General features: G+C 35.9%; 2 protein-coding genes across 5 annotated transcripts in view; one reads left to right on the top strand and one right to left on the bottom strand.

Annotated features, from left to right (window-relative positions):
• Positions 1 to 19,232, top strand: part of NF1 (neurofibromin 1) — a 240,517-nt gene that overhangs the window by 186,359 nt on the left and 34,926 nt on the right. For all 4 annotated transcript variants that reach the window (XM_043903121.1, XM_043903122.1, XM_043903123.1 and 1 more), the window contains 6 exons: positions 9,397 to 9,829; positions 10,419 to 10,759; positions 13,111 to 13,313; positions 17,012 to 17,205; positions 18,249 to 18,389; positions 18,562 to 18,841. In XM_043903121.1, coding sequence (XP_043759056.1) covers positions 9,397 to 9,829; positions 10,419 to 10,759; positions 13,111 to 13,313; positions 17,012 to 17,205; positions 18,249 to 18,389; positions 18,562 to 18,841 — 1,592 coding nt within the window. The remainder of the gene's footprint in view (positions 1 to 9,396; positions 9,830 to 10,418; positions 10,760 to 13,110; positions 13,314 to 17,011; positions 17,206 to 18,248; positions 18,390 to 18,561; positions 18,842 to 19,232) is intronic.
• On the bottom strand, positions 2,347 to 7,007 carry EVI2A (ecotropic viral integration site 2A). The gene is made up of 2 exons (XM_043903126.1): positions 6,772 to 7,007; positions 2,347 to 4,215 (listed from the first exon to the last, which is right to left on the bottom strand). The coding sequence occupies exon 2, from the start codon at positions 4,192 to 4,194 to the stop codon at positions 3,496 to 3,498; it is 699 nt and encodes a 232-aa protein (XP_043759061.1). The 5' UTR covers positions 4,195 to 4,215; positions 6,772 to 7,007; the 3' UTR covers positions 2,347 to 3,495.

Raw genomic sequence — 19,232 nt, 5'->3', positions numbered from 1 at the left:
AATTAACATTTATAAGTAAACATTTGAGACTCTCTAGTAATGTGATTCAGTCAGTTCTTTCACTCAGTCGTGTCTGACTCTCTGTGACCCCATGGACTGCGGCACACAGTGATGTGATTATATAGTTTAAACACTTAAAATACAACCTTGGAGAGAAAGTTATATAAGGAAAAACTGCTGGTCGGGTTACTACCCATAGTGAGATTTCTTTTCATAACAAATGAATGATGTATCCTGTTTACTTGTGTGACCATAGGCAAGTCGTTGTACTTCTGAATCACCGTTTACTCCTCTGGAGGAATATTTCTGTTACTAGGTTTTGAAAGGATTCAGTAAGATAAAATATATAAATGCCTTACACACAGTCAGTAGCCAGTAAATGTTATTTCCTTTTACATAATTTAGGCTAAACCCCAGTAAAAGTATGATTAATTTTTTACCAAATAGTTTCCTAAATGATTTTTAAGTTCAAGTTCACAACTTTTTAGTTACCCACAAAGTAGGTAATTGTCAATGCAAAGTAAAAATAAATTGGGAATCATCTTTTAAATAAGTTAACTAATAAGTATGCCGAGAAGAGTATGAGTCAGTATGAAAACACATTTCTTTGAGCATGTCACCTTCTAGACTCTCTCATCTGAAAAATGGAGATCATAATTGTTAATTTATAAATGTATTATGGGATTAAATAAATGTAAAGTGCCTAGCATCACAACTATTATAGTAGATGTAGTAAGCATTAAACCATGCACTGCTTTCCCCTGGTCACTGCTGAGGAACACAGATAATTAAGACCTAGTTCTTAATTTCAGGGCACTTATAACTTGGTAGAAAAAGAAGATTTAAAAAACAAATTTTTTTTAAAATTTTTTATATTTTATAGAATATAATTTGCTGTATGTATTGAATTGGCCAAAAAGTTTGGGTTTTTCTGTAAGATGTTATGGAAAAACCCAAATGAACTTTTTGGTCAACCCAATATAATATAAAGTATGCTACAGAATTTTTAAATATGCTATAAACTTTTGTTTCACTATTTTTAAATCTCTAAGTTAATAAGCATGTGGACCATAGCACCCAATGGTAGAAAAGTATCCTTGTTCAAAAGTAACTTTTGAACTCAAAACATATCTTAACCTGTCATTTTTAAACAGTGGTTAAGTTTGGAATGGAGCCACTTTCATGAGCTACCACTGAATGCTGTCAGTCTGAGGATGTGTGTTAAATAGCCAAGATAGTGAGGGATAAATTTTAAATATATTTTTGCAATAGGAGCTTTCTGTTTTGTGAGAAAATGTTCAACATATGTGTTGCATAGGAAAGTAGTTGCCTAGTTAATTTCTTATTTTTAAAAAGACAATAATTTGTTTTCAGTTTCTTGATTCAATGACTGCTTTGAGTTATCACTGTTTTAGTGCACAATCTCAGATTTTTTATATGCATAATATGGGAGCTCTGCCCAGGTTCATTTCAAATCTGATCCTTTTTACCCCTCAAAAGATAACCTGATGTTACCACAATTGGCATGAGCTTTCCTTTCTCTTGCTTTCCTTTTTCCTTTGTTGATGTTTACCTTTTTCTGGAATAATATGGCTATCATTTGTTATTTGGGAAATGGATTTTTTATAAATTGATAATAAAATTGATGCTCTTTTTCCCCCTCTCATTTTAAGATGTAACCTTAAAAAAAAAATGTAACTTCCCTAGATCTTTGGAGCAATGGAAATTTTACGAATTTAATCTGATGACCAAGAGCATTATGATCTAGGGAATTATGCAAAAATTATCAATGCCTCTATCTGGAGTTCACCCCATTTAAATCAGGAGGAAGGGTGTAACTTAGGCATTAGTGAGTGAACCTCTTCAGGTGATTCTGAATCTCAGTCAGGATGCCAATTACTAACCTAGAAAGAATTGCAGTAATACTTGGAAAAAGTGTATATAAATATGTAAAATGTTTCCTCAGCTAAGTGCTCTGTGATGACCCAGAGGAGTGGAATTGAGGGTGTGAGTGGGAGGTTGGAGAGGGAGGGGTTGTATTTGTATACATATAGCTGACTCATTTTGTTGTGCAACAGAAACACACACAACATTGTAAAGCAGTTATACTTCAAATTATTTTATAAAAAAAACAATGGCTGTTGTTAGGGGGAGAGAGTAGAGACTGGAAGAAGGCCTAAAGGAGCTTTCTGAGAAAATGTTCTATTTGTTGGTTAAATGGTGTTGACATATGTAAACATTTGTCAAAGCGAATTGAATTGTAAAAAAGAAAAATAAAAAACACACATATATAAATGTTTCCTTAAATGTCTAGCACATTTCCCAAAATAAATGCTCGACAAGGGATGAGATTTTTAAGAGTGGCCTGGTCTTTAATTAAGTATGCTCTGTGTCAGTTTTGGTGGACAGTTGGAAAGTCTCTCAAAGCAATTTTTGCAATTTATTAAATTGAGGATGAAAGTCTTGGCTTAAATATAAGCCACTATTTTACTTGAACCCAATTTCTTTAAACCTTCAACAACTACCTGAGTATCCTGTTTTCCAAATTAGAACAAACACATGCATATATACATATCTTTCCTTTGCTCATGTCATATTGGATAGTAAAAAAATAAAATTGGTTTATTAGGTCACTTGGCACTCTCAAAAAGTCCAAAATCTAATCAGCCTTTGAATAGTTGCTATAAAAAATCCCATAAGCAATATTTATAGAGTTACATTACACTTAAACAGTAAGATGTGTTTTACATTTACACTTAGCATTCTGTTGAGGCTATAAATCTCATCTGTTTCAGTTGTACTTTGTTTCTTATTGATCTTTGCTGTGTATTCGCTAAAATAATAAAGTGAATGTAAATATACATAGTCATTTTTATTCTATCATCTTAATTTATTATACAAAATTTAAAGTTTTAATTAAATATAGTAGAAAATGACTTTCTTATGTACACCACGTGTAAAGATGAAAGCATCTGGCATAACGTTAGCCGTGTTTATAGATGAACTGGTATGGATTCTGTCACATTCAGCCAAGAAAGTACCATGTAACTCCACAGTTCAGCTCTATGCACTAGGAATGTGACTTCTGTTAGGTGTTGAAGCATGTGATAGCCTCAAATGATACACTGACACTCTTCAAAGTTCACTTACATTTGGACACAGATCATGTGGCTGCTATTGCTGAAAAAGAAAAACTCATCAATTGTCTCTTTCTAACTCTATTATGGTCAGTTCCTTCAGCTTGTCTTTAGAACCTTCCTTGAATGCTTGGTTGTTTTATTATTTGCTTTTTAAAACAGTGTCAGACACAGTGTAAATAATTAAGTAAGCAGGCATACTTCTTCCCTTCTCACTTGCTTGATTCTAAGCAAGGCCCAGCCATGTCAAATTTTAGCCCGCCAGACCAACACCTTGGCATTAAATGTCAACCTGACTTCATTTTGACCCTAGAAACTTTCTCATCGCTACTTTGCATTTTCTTCACTAAAGCATCTGTTAGTGAGTGAGTTTTTCGGTTCCTTCTTCATCTTGTCTTTCCCTCGGAGCTGTGAGCACTCCAGTAGATTGCATCATTAGGTTGGGCACTGTGAGCTGTTTTGCTCTTTTCCAAGTGTCTGATTCAGCAGGCCAGAGACCACTGCTTGCCAGAAAGTCACCATTGCTCCTAGGCTGACGCTTGCCTACTTGTTTTGATCGTCTGAGAGATGAGACTTTGTTTGCCAGAACCACAGTTGATAGAAATAGAATGGTGCAGATAAGAAAGAGCACGGCAATTATGATTAAGCAGACTAGCATAGCCATTTTGTTGTTGTTGTCCTCACAGACACCCTTTTTGAAAATTTCGCTGTGACTTTGGCTTGTGTTTTTAATGCCCTGTACTGTTGGAGAACTGTTCCTGACAACAGAAGATACATAAAGTTCCAGTTCAGATTTAGGAGTTAAAAACGTGATATGAGATGATGTTGCTGTTTCAGGCATGTTTGTAGAATTATCTTTTTTATCTGCTTCAGGAGTCTTAGGGTTTGTGTTAAAGTTTTCATTTTGGCTTCTGTCCATCTTGTTGCGAATATCTGGATCTAAGACAGTAGTATTGTTATCCCACAGATGGGTATAGTTTGCTTTTGTTCCAGGAGACAAAGAAAAAGCTGTTGTCATCAGAAAGGCAAGATGCAGGTAATGTCCCGTGTGTCCCATGTCTGTGAGTGTACTGGTAATCTGTAGGAAAAGAAATATAATTTGTTAACTTGTGAAAGAATAATGGTTCCTAGTTTTGGTAATTGTCATTAAAAGATGGATAGATAGTTGATAAGTTTTAGCTATAATTACACTCATGCCTGGCATTTGCTTTCCTGTTTGAATTCCTTCTGAACTGATCTTTTTTCTACTAGGCTACATATAAAGAAACAATTTAATTTCTCTCTTATTTTTTAAATGCTAAAAGGTAGCATTACAGATAACTGCCAGTCATTGTAAACTGAATACCCTGGTTTAAGAGTTTCCTCCCTCTTGAACATGTTAGAAGAATTTAGCTTTGAGTCACATACTTCTGCTTTTACTTTTTTGATTCCTCCTTTTTTTTTTTTTCCTGACCATTTAAGGAAACTCCTTGCAGAAACTCCCCATCCTCTAACAAATGAGTCACCCATCTGTATAGTAAAGGAGAAATGTGACATTTTGCTTCGTGTATGAGAAGAAAATGCAAATAGTTTTGCAGGGGGCTCAGGAAAGGGGAAGTGTGGTAGCAACCAAGAGAAAACGGACGTCAAGTAGAAATTCAAGATGTTCTTTTTTCTTCCTGGGTGTTTTATCTTGAAGCTTAGAATAAAGCTAGTGCGTAGAAATACATTTCAAGTATCCATGAAAGCACTTTTATAATGATGGGTCTCCGTTCACCTCTATGGCCCCTGAGTTACTGTGGCTTTCTGAAAGCAAAGGCATGCCACTTTTCTCATCCCAAACCTCTGGCATTACGGAGGAAAAGAGGCAAGTTTCTTTGAATAATCTCAAAAGTTCAACAAAAGATATTGACCTTTCTCATTATTATTTGTGCTTAGAATTTTTCTGTGAATATTTTGACATAATCTTTAAAAATAAGTTATACAATAAAATAGAAATACAACATCAAGATCATGGGATTCAGACTCAAGTGGGAAGTCAGTGCAGATCATAAGAGTATCAACCTATAAATGAAAAGGTAGAATTTCGGTTTTGGGTCTGAGCTTGTTGGAAGCCAGTCCACAAAGGGGAAAACTGTGTTCCTAATTTTCATTATCCATCATAAGACTGAAAATTTAAATGCAACTGGCATATCTGTTCTAGGTACTGGTAAGCCAGCAGGAAAGATTCATTACCATTATTGAGCTATCTCTTTTAAAATAGTATTCCAGTTTGTCTGGGCCACTTTTGCAAGAGTGTTTTATTGTTTGCATTTATATGAATAGGGAAGCGGGAGCAAAAATCAGTTTACTCTTCTGTTGTTTAGTCAGTCAGTCATGTGCGACTCTTTGTGACCCCATGGACTGTAGACCACCAGGCTCCTCTGTCCATGGAATTTTCCAGGCAAGGTTACTGGAGTGGGTTGCCATTTCCGTCTCCTGAGATATATCAAATAAAAGTGCCTGTTTGCCTATTATATATAAGTTCTTCTCAAACTTGAAAGTACATGGATGTGAGTTTGTTTTTAATGCATAGGTCTAGGAGGGACTTGAGAGTTTTAACTAATTCCCAGGTGACACAGATACTGCTGCTACTCATGCTTTTTTTTTCCCAACTGAAGTATAGTTGATTTGAGAATAACAAATGTGACATACTGTTATACAAATGAAAGTAGCATGTAATAAACAATGCTAACTAGAAACTAACCTCTGAAGTAATATTTCCTATTGATAGTATGGAGGAGAAAAAAAACCCTTATGTGTTCTAGAAGTAAGATTACTTTTCAGATTGTAATTTTTATAGACAGTTAAAGATATTGTGCACTGACTTGTCTATAATAGTGTTTGAATTCAATTTTTAAGTTGAATGACATAAATCTTTGGATACTTCCACAAAGTATTTTTGTCGAAGTACTTGTGATTTTTCCTCAAAGAGAAAGACTTTACATTAGATAAACAAATAATTTCCAGACTTTTATACTAGACTGGACTTCTGCATGAGATGCTAAAAATGATTCAAAGCAAGTTATTCTTGTCACATTAGTTCATTAGCAGTGTAATATGTCTCATAGTATTTGTACACATTTTAGCAGTTCTCACCACAGGATAAATAATAGGCCCGCTGTTGATTGTCTTCAGCCAGATGTACTGTCATCCCCAAATAAACAAACCGTTAACAAAATGAGACTTTGATATCCTTACAAATGCCTAAGAATAGAGAGCTGTCTCTACATCTCTAATTTATGCAGTGGAGGCCAGGTGATATAATCAAAACTTTCCTTTATCTCTGGTAGTTTTCAATAAAATTTATAATGCCTAAGCATTAGTAGTGAGAAATTTGTTTTTTAAACTTATTTTATTAACATGAACATGAATAGCATGAACTTTACAATTCACTTAAGAGACTAAACTCAAATCCTACTTAATCTTAATTTAAAGCTCTGTGTTGATGGTAACTCTTGCCATTTCTTACTTAAATTTTACTTAATAGAACAGAGAAGAAAACAGCATACGTGTTCCATTACTAATTCTACTTTGTTAGTACAATTTCCTCAAACACTAATCTGTAAGAAGTTATAAATGAACAGGCATAAGAAAAGCCATATATATGACCTACCTTACAAAATGCTTGGTCAAAATCTTATAACCTGATTTTAATAAGCCACTTCTTTTCTTTTCTTGAAGCACAGCTTCCAAATAATTTAAAGCAGAATAGACTTGAAGAATCTGAACCTAAAAGTAAATCTGCAGTTTAAAAAAAAAGGATATGTACAGCTAGCTTTCCACTAACCACAGATGACACATTTCCTTTCCACTGCAGCTAAAGCACATGTCACAGGGGAAAAAAAAATCTCCAACTTGTCTATTTGGCCACTGGCATGACAGGAGGCTTTGTAGGACAAATCCCCGCCTCCAGGGTAGGGAGGGTTTTCTGTTTAATGCCTTTTGACCCTATGCTTATTATGTATGTCTGCTATATGCTTTCGAATGCTATGTTAGTATCTTTCAGAAAAAGAGAAAATAGCACTTACCCTGAGATTGAGCATTAAAATCTTCTCTAAAAATTGTATTTGTGTACCACAGACTGATTTGATAACATGAGTTTGGAGACCCAGGATATTGGTCAGATAATAGAAACAGTAATGTATATAACCAGCATTTCAAAGTATGGAAATGCAACAGTGGTTTGGAGAGAATATCTAGTAAACTTAGGTTATAAGGGACAAAAAATCCCTTATAATCTTAAGTGTAGTGTATATACACACACACACTCCCCTCTAATGTCCTGTCAGGACCTCATACTCAATGTGTCTAAAATGGACTTCATTTTTCCCCCAAAGTGACTGCCCCTTGTGATCTCTGTTTTTATTTATGGTGGTAACATTCTTGGTAATGGCAGAGGCTTGCTATACAGCAAGTCCTTTTAATTCAAATCCTTTGTTTCAGCCTTAATAAAGACCTTGGGTCATGTCGATCCTTTCTTCATATTTTTGGATCAGTTTCTTCTCTCACTTTTAGCCTTGTATATATTTTAGATGCTTATTAAACCATACCTAGACTATTATAATATCTTTTTTACTAGCCTCAACTCCTTCTTATATATTGTATATATCACTTCCTGTGATCATATCACCTTTTTCTTTTTAAAAAAATGTGGTCAAATAACTTCTTAACACCTGCAGCTGCAATTCAGAAATGTTTGTGCACATAAACATCAGATGAAAAGGTTGTTTAAAAATGATGAAAATCTCCGGGCCCCACTGCATAGATTTATATATAGTAGGTCTGGGCTAGGACAGGAAACTGCGTTTTAATGAGGCACAGAGTTGATTCTACCGCTGGTGTGCCACAAAACATCCTCCAAGAAATACCAAGCTCTTAAGAGAAAATCTGAGCCCCTTAGTTGAGCAGTTTTGGTCCCTTCACAATTTGGCTATTCTGTATTTTTCCAGCTTTCTCTCTTAAAATTTCTCTACACGAATGCTCCATTCTAGCTCAGCTAGCTGATTCTTGCCTCAGCACATCTAGTTGCCTATTTTTCCCCCTTCTTCTCTCTCTCCATGAGGCCTGCTATTCCCTCCTCTTGTTGAGTTTGAAATTCCTCCTGCCCACTTCAGCATCTTCTATGTAGCTTTCACTGATTACCCAGTTTGTGTTGATTTCTCCCTCTTTTGAACTTCACAAAAGTATTTTTCTGTGTAGTTTCTTTGACAAGTGATTACATACTACCTCATATCCCTTCTTTGTTCTTGAAATACTTTAAGATGACTTAAACTTGTCATATTTTTATCTTATTTTTTTCCCAATAAGATTTAAAACTCTTAGGAGAGGATATTTGTTTTAGCTTACTTTGTAGTACCACCAGAATCATCAAGTATAGAACGTTGGGCCAAAGTTGATATAAGGTTGATTCATTTTGAAATTCTGGACTGTATTTGGGGGCTTTCTTATGGTCCTTATTTTGACTACTCATATTGATTAGCATTTTTTTGGATGTAGACAACATACGACATAGACAACTTAATCAAAAAAATGGAATATATTGGCTCACACAACTGAATAATACAGGAATAAATTTGATCCCAGGAGAGGGGCTTTATCTAGGACTCAAAAGAAATGGCCGGGGCCGCAGTTTATCTTGTCATTTCTCTGCTCCATTTCTTCAGTTTTTAGGCAGGCTTTTCATTCATATCTTAAGGTACAAGCTAACAACTCTCAGAGCTATATGTTCCTTTAATTATAAACATCAGGGGAGAAAAAGATCTCAGTTCTCAACAATTTAAGCTGAAGTCTTTGAATTGGGCCTATTGGCCCTGGTTGTCCTGGTTTGAATCACATGATCACTATTGACCCATTCTTTCTGGTCATGGTGGATTAAATGAATTGACTAAATTCATTCAGTTTACTCCAAGGCACCAAGTGGGTCATTCCCACCTAAATAGTTCACCTGGGAACTTGTGTGGGCCTGGAAGCAACTGACCAGTGTCCATTGCCTTCCTCCTTGCTTGACTGTGGTAGACAAGTTTGTTGTTGCTGTTGTTGCTCAGGTTTTGAACTGGGGATTTGCCTCTTCCATTTTACTTCAGCCTTCTCAGTGTCTTAAGAACAAGTGATTTAAAAAATGGATCCAGACTTTGTATAATTGTTTCATATTATAGTTTGTTTTCTCTAGAAAACTAATCAGAAAATAAAGGAATTCAGAACTCTTAATGATTTGTGTCCTTTTTTTCATCCTCCTCAGGTTCAAAACTGGTCAAATCAATGGCGATTTGCTGATATACCACGTCTTGCTGACTTTAAAGCCATATTATGCAAAGCCATATGAAATTGTAGTGGACCTTACCCATACTGGGCCTAGCAATCGCTTTAAAACAGACTTTCTCTCCAAGTGGTTTGTGGTTTTTCCTGGCTTTGCTTATGATAATGTCTCTGCAGTATATATCTATAACTGTAACTCCTGGGTCAGGGAATATACCAAGTATCATGAGCGGCTGCTGACTGGCCTCAAAGGCAGCAAAAGACTCATTTTCATAGACTGTCCTGGGAAACTGGCTGAGCACATTGAGCATGAACAGCAGAAACTACCCGCTGCCACCTTGGCTTTAGAAGAGGACCTGAAGGTTTTCCACAATGCTCTCAAGCTAGCTCACAAAGACACCAAGGTGTCTATTAAAGTAAGTTTCACTGCCTGTTAGGTAAGTGATTCTTTGCCTTGCTTGACTAACCAGCCAATCTACTAGACTCCCCAGGGTTCCTTTAGTACTGTATAGCAAATGTAAAGTCCAGATGGAGGAAAACCAAGCTTTCTGTCTTAATGGAGGTCCTGCAGAAGGCTGGAGAGGTGTGTGCTTAATATGATTTCCAGGTTGGATTGGAGGCAGGAGAGTAGTGTAGAGTGGGCAGTTTGCTGCATATCTGTCAAATGGCAGGAATAATTGAGGAATGGGAACTACCTATTGAGAGTTCTTTTGATTATTACATGCTTTTTAGCAGAGGATGAACATGAACCTTCAGGATAAAATTTGTAATTATCCATAGGATCTCAAGCTTTTAGAAGCTAAAAAATGTTTTCTGATGTTTTCAGTTTCTTTTGACAGCACTTATCACAATTTTTATTGAACCTGTTTGAATATATAATGGTGGTAACTCTTTAAATGGCAATCATGGTATTTTGTTTGTTTGGTTGGTTTTTTAAACCTCTCAGATTTCTACATAATGAAATTTAATCCTTTTCCACTCTCCCGTCTTGCTGCCATTTTCCAGGTTGGTTCTACTGCTGTTCAAGTAACCTCAGCAGAGCGAACAAAAGTGCTGGGGCAATCAGTCTTTTTAAATGATATCTATTATGCCTCGGAAATTGAAGAGATCTGCCTAGTGGACGAGAACCAGTTCACCCTAACGATTGCAAACCAAGGCACACCTCTCACCTTCATGCACCAAGAATGTGATGCCATCGTTCAGTCTATCATTCACATCCGGACACGTTGGGAGCTGTCGCAACCCGACTCCATTCCCCAGCACACCAAGATTCGGCCAAAAGACGTCCCTGGGACACTACTCAATATTGCATTACTTAATTTAGGCAGTTCAGACCCTAGTTTACGGTAGGTTTTTTAAAAACTCATTTCAGTCTTATTTAAGGTTTGTTGGTTTTAAAATGAGATCAATTAATAAACTTTTAAGGCAGCCTCTACCTTAATACTATAAATTATTAGCAGGCATTCTAAATAGGTAAACCAGTATGCCCTCATCAGATTCACACATGAACTATGTAAATCTGGATAGGGTGATTTATACTAAACCAGTGTTCTTTCAACTTTCATCTGAAACATAACAACATGGCCATTTTGGTGGGGTTTTTTTGTTTGTTTTTCTTTTTTAAAAAAGTTTTTTTTTTTTTAAGTCTACTTCTAAATAAAATTTCTCCTTTTCTGAGTTCTCTAATTTTTCCCATATTTAAAAGTACATCACTATTCAGCTCCCTTACAGTCAAATAAGATTATCATTATTTGAAAAGGAAGGCTTAATGTTCAGTAATTGAGTAACATTACATAGTTTCCGCGACTGTGTAACTTTAACAAAATTCTTGAAAGAAAGCTTAAGACAAATATAGATGTCAGATGAGCAGAGTTATAATTGGATCTGGTTAGGCTCAGTATCTAAATGAATGAGGAAAGGACAGGGCCTATGGCATCAGGAGTTTTGGTTTAAATCTAGACCTGCTGCTCTGTATGACTTTGGTCAAGGTACTGAAGTTCTGCAGATGAGCACTAGTTTCCTCTTTTTAAAAATAAAGGTAACCCTGCCTTCCTGTAAACTTACAAAGTTTAATAAATGTGTGGTAGTAGAGCATAGCGTCTAGCAAATTGTTTGTACTTAACAAATATTTCCTCCCAACTGCCTCCCCACCCCCCCACCACCCTTTCCTCTCTGCCAGTGTCTCCATACCACTTCCCTCTTCGGCCTCTCTCCTTTTCATGTTAAGATGATGTTTTGCCCCAAGTACCTTGGGACTATTAAGTTTTTACAGATATAAATTCTTGGCTTTGGAAAATCTTCCCTAGGGTATAATATAGCCCAGGGTTTATAAATGGGTTTTTTAGAATTGCAAATCCTCCCTAATTAAAGAGGAAAAAAAATAAGCAAGATTTCTTTACCTGGACGGTCCTCATGGGGTCCGTGAACTCCCAGAAAATACACACAAAATTTCACGTATGCTTACCTTTCATTATCTGAGAGGAGTCTGTGACACCTACTCCCAGTTTGAGGAATCCCAGTTCTGTTGAAATAACAGTTCTGTTGAAATAAGAGTGAAAGTCACTGTCAAAATAGCATCGCTTAGAATTCCTTGGCGTTAATAAAAGATACACAAACTTAGAAACAATGATGTTAATATTTTCATTTGAGGAAAATGGAGCTATGTCTGTCTTGAGTTTCTAGTTCAGAATTCCTCATAGAAGAGTGCTAGCAGACTTCTAACAGTTATTAGCTTGAATGAACCTGTATTCTTCTCTTGTGAAATAAAGCAAACTGACAGCTTCTGCTTTTTGCTGAAGCCTATTGTTCCAGAGAAAAAGCCTTGAGGCAGACTTATATTTCAGTGGCTTTTTCCCCTGTGTGGTTATTACATAAATATATTAGCATGATGAAAGTTCAGAGATAAGGAAAACCTGAAATTTACTGAGCAAACCATTTGTTTTGCTGGATAGGGTGGAAAAATCTAAGTCTGAAAATTGAGTATTTTGAGCTATCTCCTAAATTGTTTAAGTATATTTTTAGACATTTTTAGGGAAGACTTTGGTTCTGATGGAACCTGGATATATATTACGGTTTGTGTGTTCTTTATTTTTTTTAATTCAGTGCTTTTATGTATAATAGAAGTTCATTTAAGGAAAAAATGGCACTTGGAGGAAGGTACTTAATTATATTAAAAAATTGCTTGACCTCTAGTTTGTAGTATAAATTGTAGGACACCTAGAAAGAAATTTGGTAGATTCTAATGAAAAATTTTAGCATTCTAATTTTATGAGGGCCATCTCATTTCTTGTGCTCCTGGTTATATCTGGATCTAGTGAGAAGGGGAGCCACAATTTTGAGTTTTGGCCTCACTGAAAATATGGTATGCCTTATTCTGACTTTCTTCATATTGACTGATCTTAAGACCATAAAATTCTCATATTTTATATCCCAAAGGAATGTCTTTTAGAAAGGCCTTATACTCGCTGTCGTTAGGAGCCTCAGAGTTCTCTTCTGATTATATGGAGAATTTTCCTTTTAAAACATATAATTGTGGGGTATTTGGAATTTACCATAGAATTATAAAATCTTATCTCTGGTCATAAAATTTTAAAATAGTTGATCTATGCTTGGTAACAGAATCATAAGTTATATGTTATGAAAAATTTGAAATTATAAGAAAGAAGTTTAAAACAACTTAATTTGTGTTTTCTCCTAGGTCAGCTGCCTATAATCTTCTGTGTGCCTTAACTTGTACCTTTAACTTAAAAATTGAGGGCCAGTTACTAGAGACGTCAGGTTTATGTATCCCAGCCAACAACACCCTCTTTATTGTCTCTATTAGTAAGACCCTGGCAGCCAATGAGCCACACCTCACCTTAGAATTTTTGGAAGAGTGTATTTCTGGATTTAGCAAATCTAGTAAGTAATGATTTTTTTTTTTTTAATACTAACAATGATTCTAAGAAGATTCAAAGACAGTCCTTTGATTTCAAAATTTGCCAATGAAATCTTTAGTGTATTTCCACTTCTTATTTTTATTTTTTGTCTTACTGAAGAAACTTCATGGTAGATAACATTGAGAAATCCACAAAAAATTTGGCAATACATGCACAATGGGAAGATTTTGATATCTTCTTTGTCTCTGCACCACTTACAAAGTGTTTTTCATTCCGTGTTTCACATTAGCAAATTTCTCTTCTTAGCAAGTTATTCCAAATGTGTAAAATATCCATGTTGTCTCCTTGATTTTAGGGAAGTAGTCATTTTCTCTTTACTTCAGGTTGAATTTGAACTGTGATTTTATTGTTTATGTATAGTTCATGGGAAATGCAGTGGCACAAAATACAAGGTCCAGAGTCAACTCCTGACTTGGCTTTCATAAACGTAAATTTAACATCTATTCTTTACGTCTATCCATCTTCAGACTCTGTAGTAGTATAAATGTTGCTCTTCTCCCAGCTTATTCCCTGACATATTCTTCCCTTCCCTTTCTCTCTCCATAATACATAAAACTTTTTAATACACTCAAACACATTTCTTGACTTTTCTGTGTTAATTGAAAGCTTTGGAAATTCATTAAGACCAGATCACTGTGTATTTTTACAGCAAGAGATGTAGGATTATAACTCTAAAAAGAAAACATGCAAAACTGACAAGACGGATATAAAGCTTTATTAAAAAAAATATTAACGAAGGTTTGAGTGAATGGACACATGTATTGTGTTCCTGGAGGGACAGTTCTTATCAGATGGTTGTGATTCAGTTCAGTCCCTTCAAAATAGCTGTGAGAGTTGAGGATTAAGAATGAGGTAGAGCTTTAAATGATTATGCTATGCATTTCATTTGAAAATACAATAGCTAAGAAAATATTGAAAGAAAAGCTAAAAGGAGCTTATAGTCAAAGCTAAGGTTTTTCCAGTAGTCAAGTATGGATGTGTGAGAGTTGGACCATAAAGAAAGCTGAACACTGAAGAATTCATGCTTTGACTTGGTGTTGGAGAAGACTCTTGAGAGTCCCTTGGACTGCAAGGAGATCAAACCAATCAATCCTAAAGGAAATAAGTCCTGAGTATTCATTGGAAGGACTGATGCTGAAACTGAAGCTCCAATACTTTGACCACCTGATGCAAAGAACTGAGTCATTAGAAAAGTCCCTGATGCTGGGAAAGATTGAAGGCAGAAGGGGACGACAGAGGATGAGATGGTTGGATGGCATCACCAACTCAATGGACCTGAGTTTGAGCAAGCTCTGGGAGTTGGTGATGGACAGGGAGGCCTGGTGTGCTACAGTCCATGGAGTTGCAAAGAGTAGGACACAACTGAGTGACTGAACTGAACAGTAATTAAAATGAGTATTCAAAAATCAGCAATCAGATCACTTTAAGAGAAGCATATTGATAAAGAAGTAACACAGACTAATGGGGGAAGATTAAATCACTTCAGAAATGAGGAGGCTGAGAAATGAATCAAGTTGGGTCTTCATCTTAACCCCAAACCACAAGATGATGCTGAAATAAGTTCTAACTTTTTTTTAAGAATTGAATATAAAAACTGGAACCATGTAAGAAAGAGGAATAATATTTAATTGCTTTCTGAGTAAGGACTTATGAAGCAAGAAAAGTAATAGATTGAAACAAAGGAAATGGTGAAAGTTCACTAACAAATTTGAAGAAATTCAAACTGAAAGAATTGTCGTTCAGTCGTGTCCAACTCTTTGCAACCCCATGGACTGCAGCACACCAGGTCTCCCTGTCCTTCACCATCTCCTGGAGCCTGCTCAAACTTGTGTCCATCGATTGGTGATGCCATCCAACCGTCTCATCCTCTGTCATCCCCTTCTCTTCCTGCCTTCAATCTTTCCCAGCATCAGGGACTTTTCTAACGAGTCAGTTCTTCACATCAGGTGCCCAGAGTCTCGGAGCTTCAGCTTCAGCATCAGTCCTTCTGATGAATATTCAGGACTGATTTCCTTTAAGATTGATTGGTTTGGTCTCCTTGCAGTCCAAGGGACTCTCAAGAGTCTTCTCCAACACCACAGTTAAGAAGCATCAGCTCTTCAGTGCTCAGCCTTATTTATGGTCCAACTCTCACATCCATACTTGACTACTGGAAAAACCATAGCTTTGACTATATGGACCTATGTTGGCAGGCAAAGAAAGATTTTTAAAAAATGCAGTGTTGATGTCTTTGGAATTGTGAACACGAGTAACTTTTCTGGAGAGTAGCTTGGACATGGATATGGAGAATCCTAAGGATGTTTACAGCTTTTGGACTCATAATTCCTAAGGAATTTATCCTAAGGAATTAATGTCCATATGTTTATCATAGCATTATTTTTTATTTAGATTTTTAAAATTCATGTGCATCTTATCATCAATAAAGTGCCAAAATCTTAAATAAACAATTTGATTAATTTTTACACGTGAGTACATTATAAAACTCTCTCCCAGATCAAGATACGGAACATTTCCAGCATCCAGAAATTTCCTCTCTGGCAGTCCATTGCCTCACCAACAGTAACCACTGTTATCATATCTGTTGCCAGAGATTTATTTTACATACTTTTGTGCTTCGCTAAACATTACTTAAGCAAAACGCTGAAGCAGTCTAAAAATAAACACTGAAGAACCAATTACATTATTATTCTATGTAATCTTCATATCATGAAATAATATGAGGCCATTAAAAATATTTTTGGTACAGAATTTCAATTTGGGAAGATTAAAATGTTCTGAAATGGATGGTGGTGATGGTTGCACAACAATGTGAATGTACTTAATTCCTGTGAACTGAACAGTTTAAAATGGCAGGTTTTATGCTATATATATATATATATATATATATATATATATAAACATGATTAAAAAATGCTTTGGGTACTCTTGGTGAAGTTATATAGAGGAATCTTTGCATTAATTTTGTATCTTTTTGTAAGTTTGGAGTTACTTCAAAATAAAAAGTTACAAGATGTCCTTCCTTGGAAAATTTTTAATGTTGAGTAAATCTCAGTATAATATATAGTGAAATAAACATTCAGAGCATACTGTGTGCAGAAACCAACACAATATTGTAAAGCAACTATCCTCCAATTAAAAATAAAAAAAAAACAAATATATTCTGTATGTAGCATAACCCTAATTTTTGTGGAGGAGTTGGGATGGGTTACATGTGTGTAACCCATGAATATACAGTATCTCTGCATAGATTTGAAAGCCTATGGAGAGGTCAAGTGATACACCAATATATTGATATCCAATTTCATTTTTATGGTGATACTCTCTTTTTATCAAAGTTCCTATGATTACCAATATTCCTTTTAAAATGAGAATAAAATGAGAATATTTTTAACTAGAAGAGAGGCTATTAAAAGGGAGAAAAGTAATATAAAACTTTTCAAAATTGGCTTAATGACTTTGGAGATTACTTTCTTTAAGGCTTGTTCTCTTTCTTCATCTCTCTCTTCAGTAATATATTTGCCAAGTCTCTTTTCTCCAGGCCTGATTCTAGGTTATGGTCTTTACCTTGTACCTTTTTTCCTCCCAATCTTTTATTTTGAAATAATTGTTGATGTCATTTTCGTGGACCATCTGTGCTAATAATGTAATTTTCCCCCCCAGGTATTGAATTGAAACACCTTTGTTTGGAGTACATGACTCCATGGCTATCAAATCTAGTACGTTTTTGTAAGCACAATGATGATGCCAAGCGACAGAGAGTTACTGCAATTCTTGATAAGCTGATAACAATGACCATAAATGAGAAACAGATGTATCCATCTATTCAAGCAAAAATATGGGGGAGCCTTGGGCAGGTATTGAGTTTGCTCAAATATTTATCTAGTACCTCCTTGGTGCAGATATTTGTCTGATACCCACATTGTGCGAAGCACTGCACTAGGGATATAGCTATAGAAAAAGACAGTCCCCGTTTTCAAAAAGCATGCCAGACACCCACCTAACCCCTGATCCACTTCAGAACCATAGGAGTCTGTGTCTCAGAGCCAGAGAAAAACTAATTATTCTAGCACTCTTCTCCACAGCATTATTACAGTTGCCGCGCAGAATCCATGATGTGCAGAACCCACAGGTGTTGAGGGCCAACTGTACTCTGCCATTTCTTAAGTGAGGGACTTTGATAATCTTCAGGGGGTCCTGGAACTAATCTCCACGGACACCAAGGGATGGCTGCATGTAGAATTTAACTGTGAAAATCTGATATTGTTTCTGATAAGTAGTGCCTTATAGTATATTCTAGTATCCTGTCTACCACAGGTGTCAGTAAATGTTTGCTAATGATGTTATTTGGGCCTCTTGCTCTCACTTATAGTTCTGTTTTAAGAATGCCAATATTAAAATAGTATAATATAATTTCTATCTGACAAGAATTATGCTATCATTTCTTCAAAGTAATTACTTAAGGAGGCAATACCCTTATTCAGATAATGCTGTGAATCCTCCACATTATTTTAAATGACCTTGGAGCCAGTTTTGTAGCTCTACAAAACATTTCAGTACTTTGATGTCATTTCTTTTATTTTAAAATAATTGTACTTTATACTGATACATTATTGTCTTAGAGAACAGAGGTGCTTTAAAAGTGAATGAAAATAATATATGTAGAGATTTAAAATTTTTTAATACCAGTCTCTGAAGGAATTGAGTGACTGTTCTGATCCTTTTCTGGATATTTTATGATAAATTTCTGACAAGTCTCTAAATAAAACCTAGTGTTTTGGAGGCCTCAGGTAAAACAGAATTTTCATATTGATTGGACTGCTCCTTGAATTATTTTTAAGTTAAAAATTAAGTTGGTAGAATAGCTAAAATGTAAGTTAATCTTTCCCTCTTCCACTAGATTACAGACCTCCTTGATGTTGTACTGGACAGTTTCATCAAAACCAGTGCAACTGGTGGCTTGGGATCAATAAAGGCTGAGGTGATGGCAGATACCGCTGTAGCTTTGGCTTCTGGAAATGTGAAATTGGTTTCAAGCAAGGTAATCACTTTTCCTTTGCCTTCTGGGGTATGGTTTGATGTATCTGGTTTTTTTTGTTTTTTTTTTTAATCAGGAGGTTTTTTGTTTTATAACAATCATTTTAAGAAGAAATTTTTTGTGATAAAACTTTCTAGCTCCTTTTTTTTTTTTTTTTAATTTTGCTTCTTTACAGGTTATTGGAAGGATGTGCAAAATAATTGACAAGACATGCCTATCTCCAACTCCTACTTTAGAGCAACATCTTATGTGGGATGACATTGCCATTCTGGCTCGCTACATGCTAATGCTGTCCTTCAACAATTCCCTCGACGTGGCAGCTCATCTCCCCTACCTCTTCCACGTTGTTACTTTCTTAGTAGCCACAGGGCCACTCTCCTTGAGAGCTTCCACACATGGATTGGTCATTAACATCATTCACTCTCTGTGTACTTGTTCACAACTTCATTTTAGTGGTAAGTTCCAGGAAAGCAGTGTGTGTTTTTACCAAGTCCTTTCCCCATTTTATACCACCTGATTAGCCTAGATTACCTATTTATTTATTAATATTATGATGCCTTCACACCAAGCTGCTTATTTAGATCTATAGTAATGACATGAAATCGGAGAAGGCACTGGTACCCCACTCCAGTACTCTTGCCTAGAAAAACCCCATGGATGGAGGAGCCTGGTGGGCTGCAGTCCATGGGTCGCTAAGAGTCGGACACGACTGAGTGACTTCACTTTTCACTTTTATGCATTGGAGAAGGAAATGGCGACCCACTCCAGTATTCTTGCCTGGAGAATCCCAGGGACAGTGGAGCCTGGTGGGCTGCCGTCTATGGGGTCACACAGAGTCGGACACAA

This window comes from Cervus elaphus, chromosome 5 (assembly GCF_910594005.1).
Source record: "Cervus elaphus chromosome 5, mCerEla1.1, whole genome shotgun sequence".
Taxonomy (NCBI): Eukaryota; Metazoa; Chordata; class Mammalia; order Artiodactyla; family Cervidae; genus Cervus; species Cervus elaphus.
The sequence above is the reverse complement of the archived record's forward strand: the minus strand, read 5'-3'. Positions and strand labels throughout refer to the sequence as shown.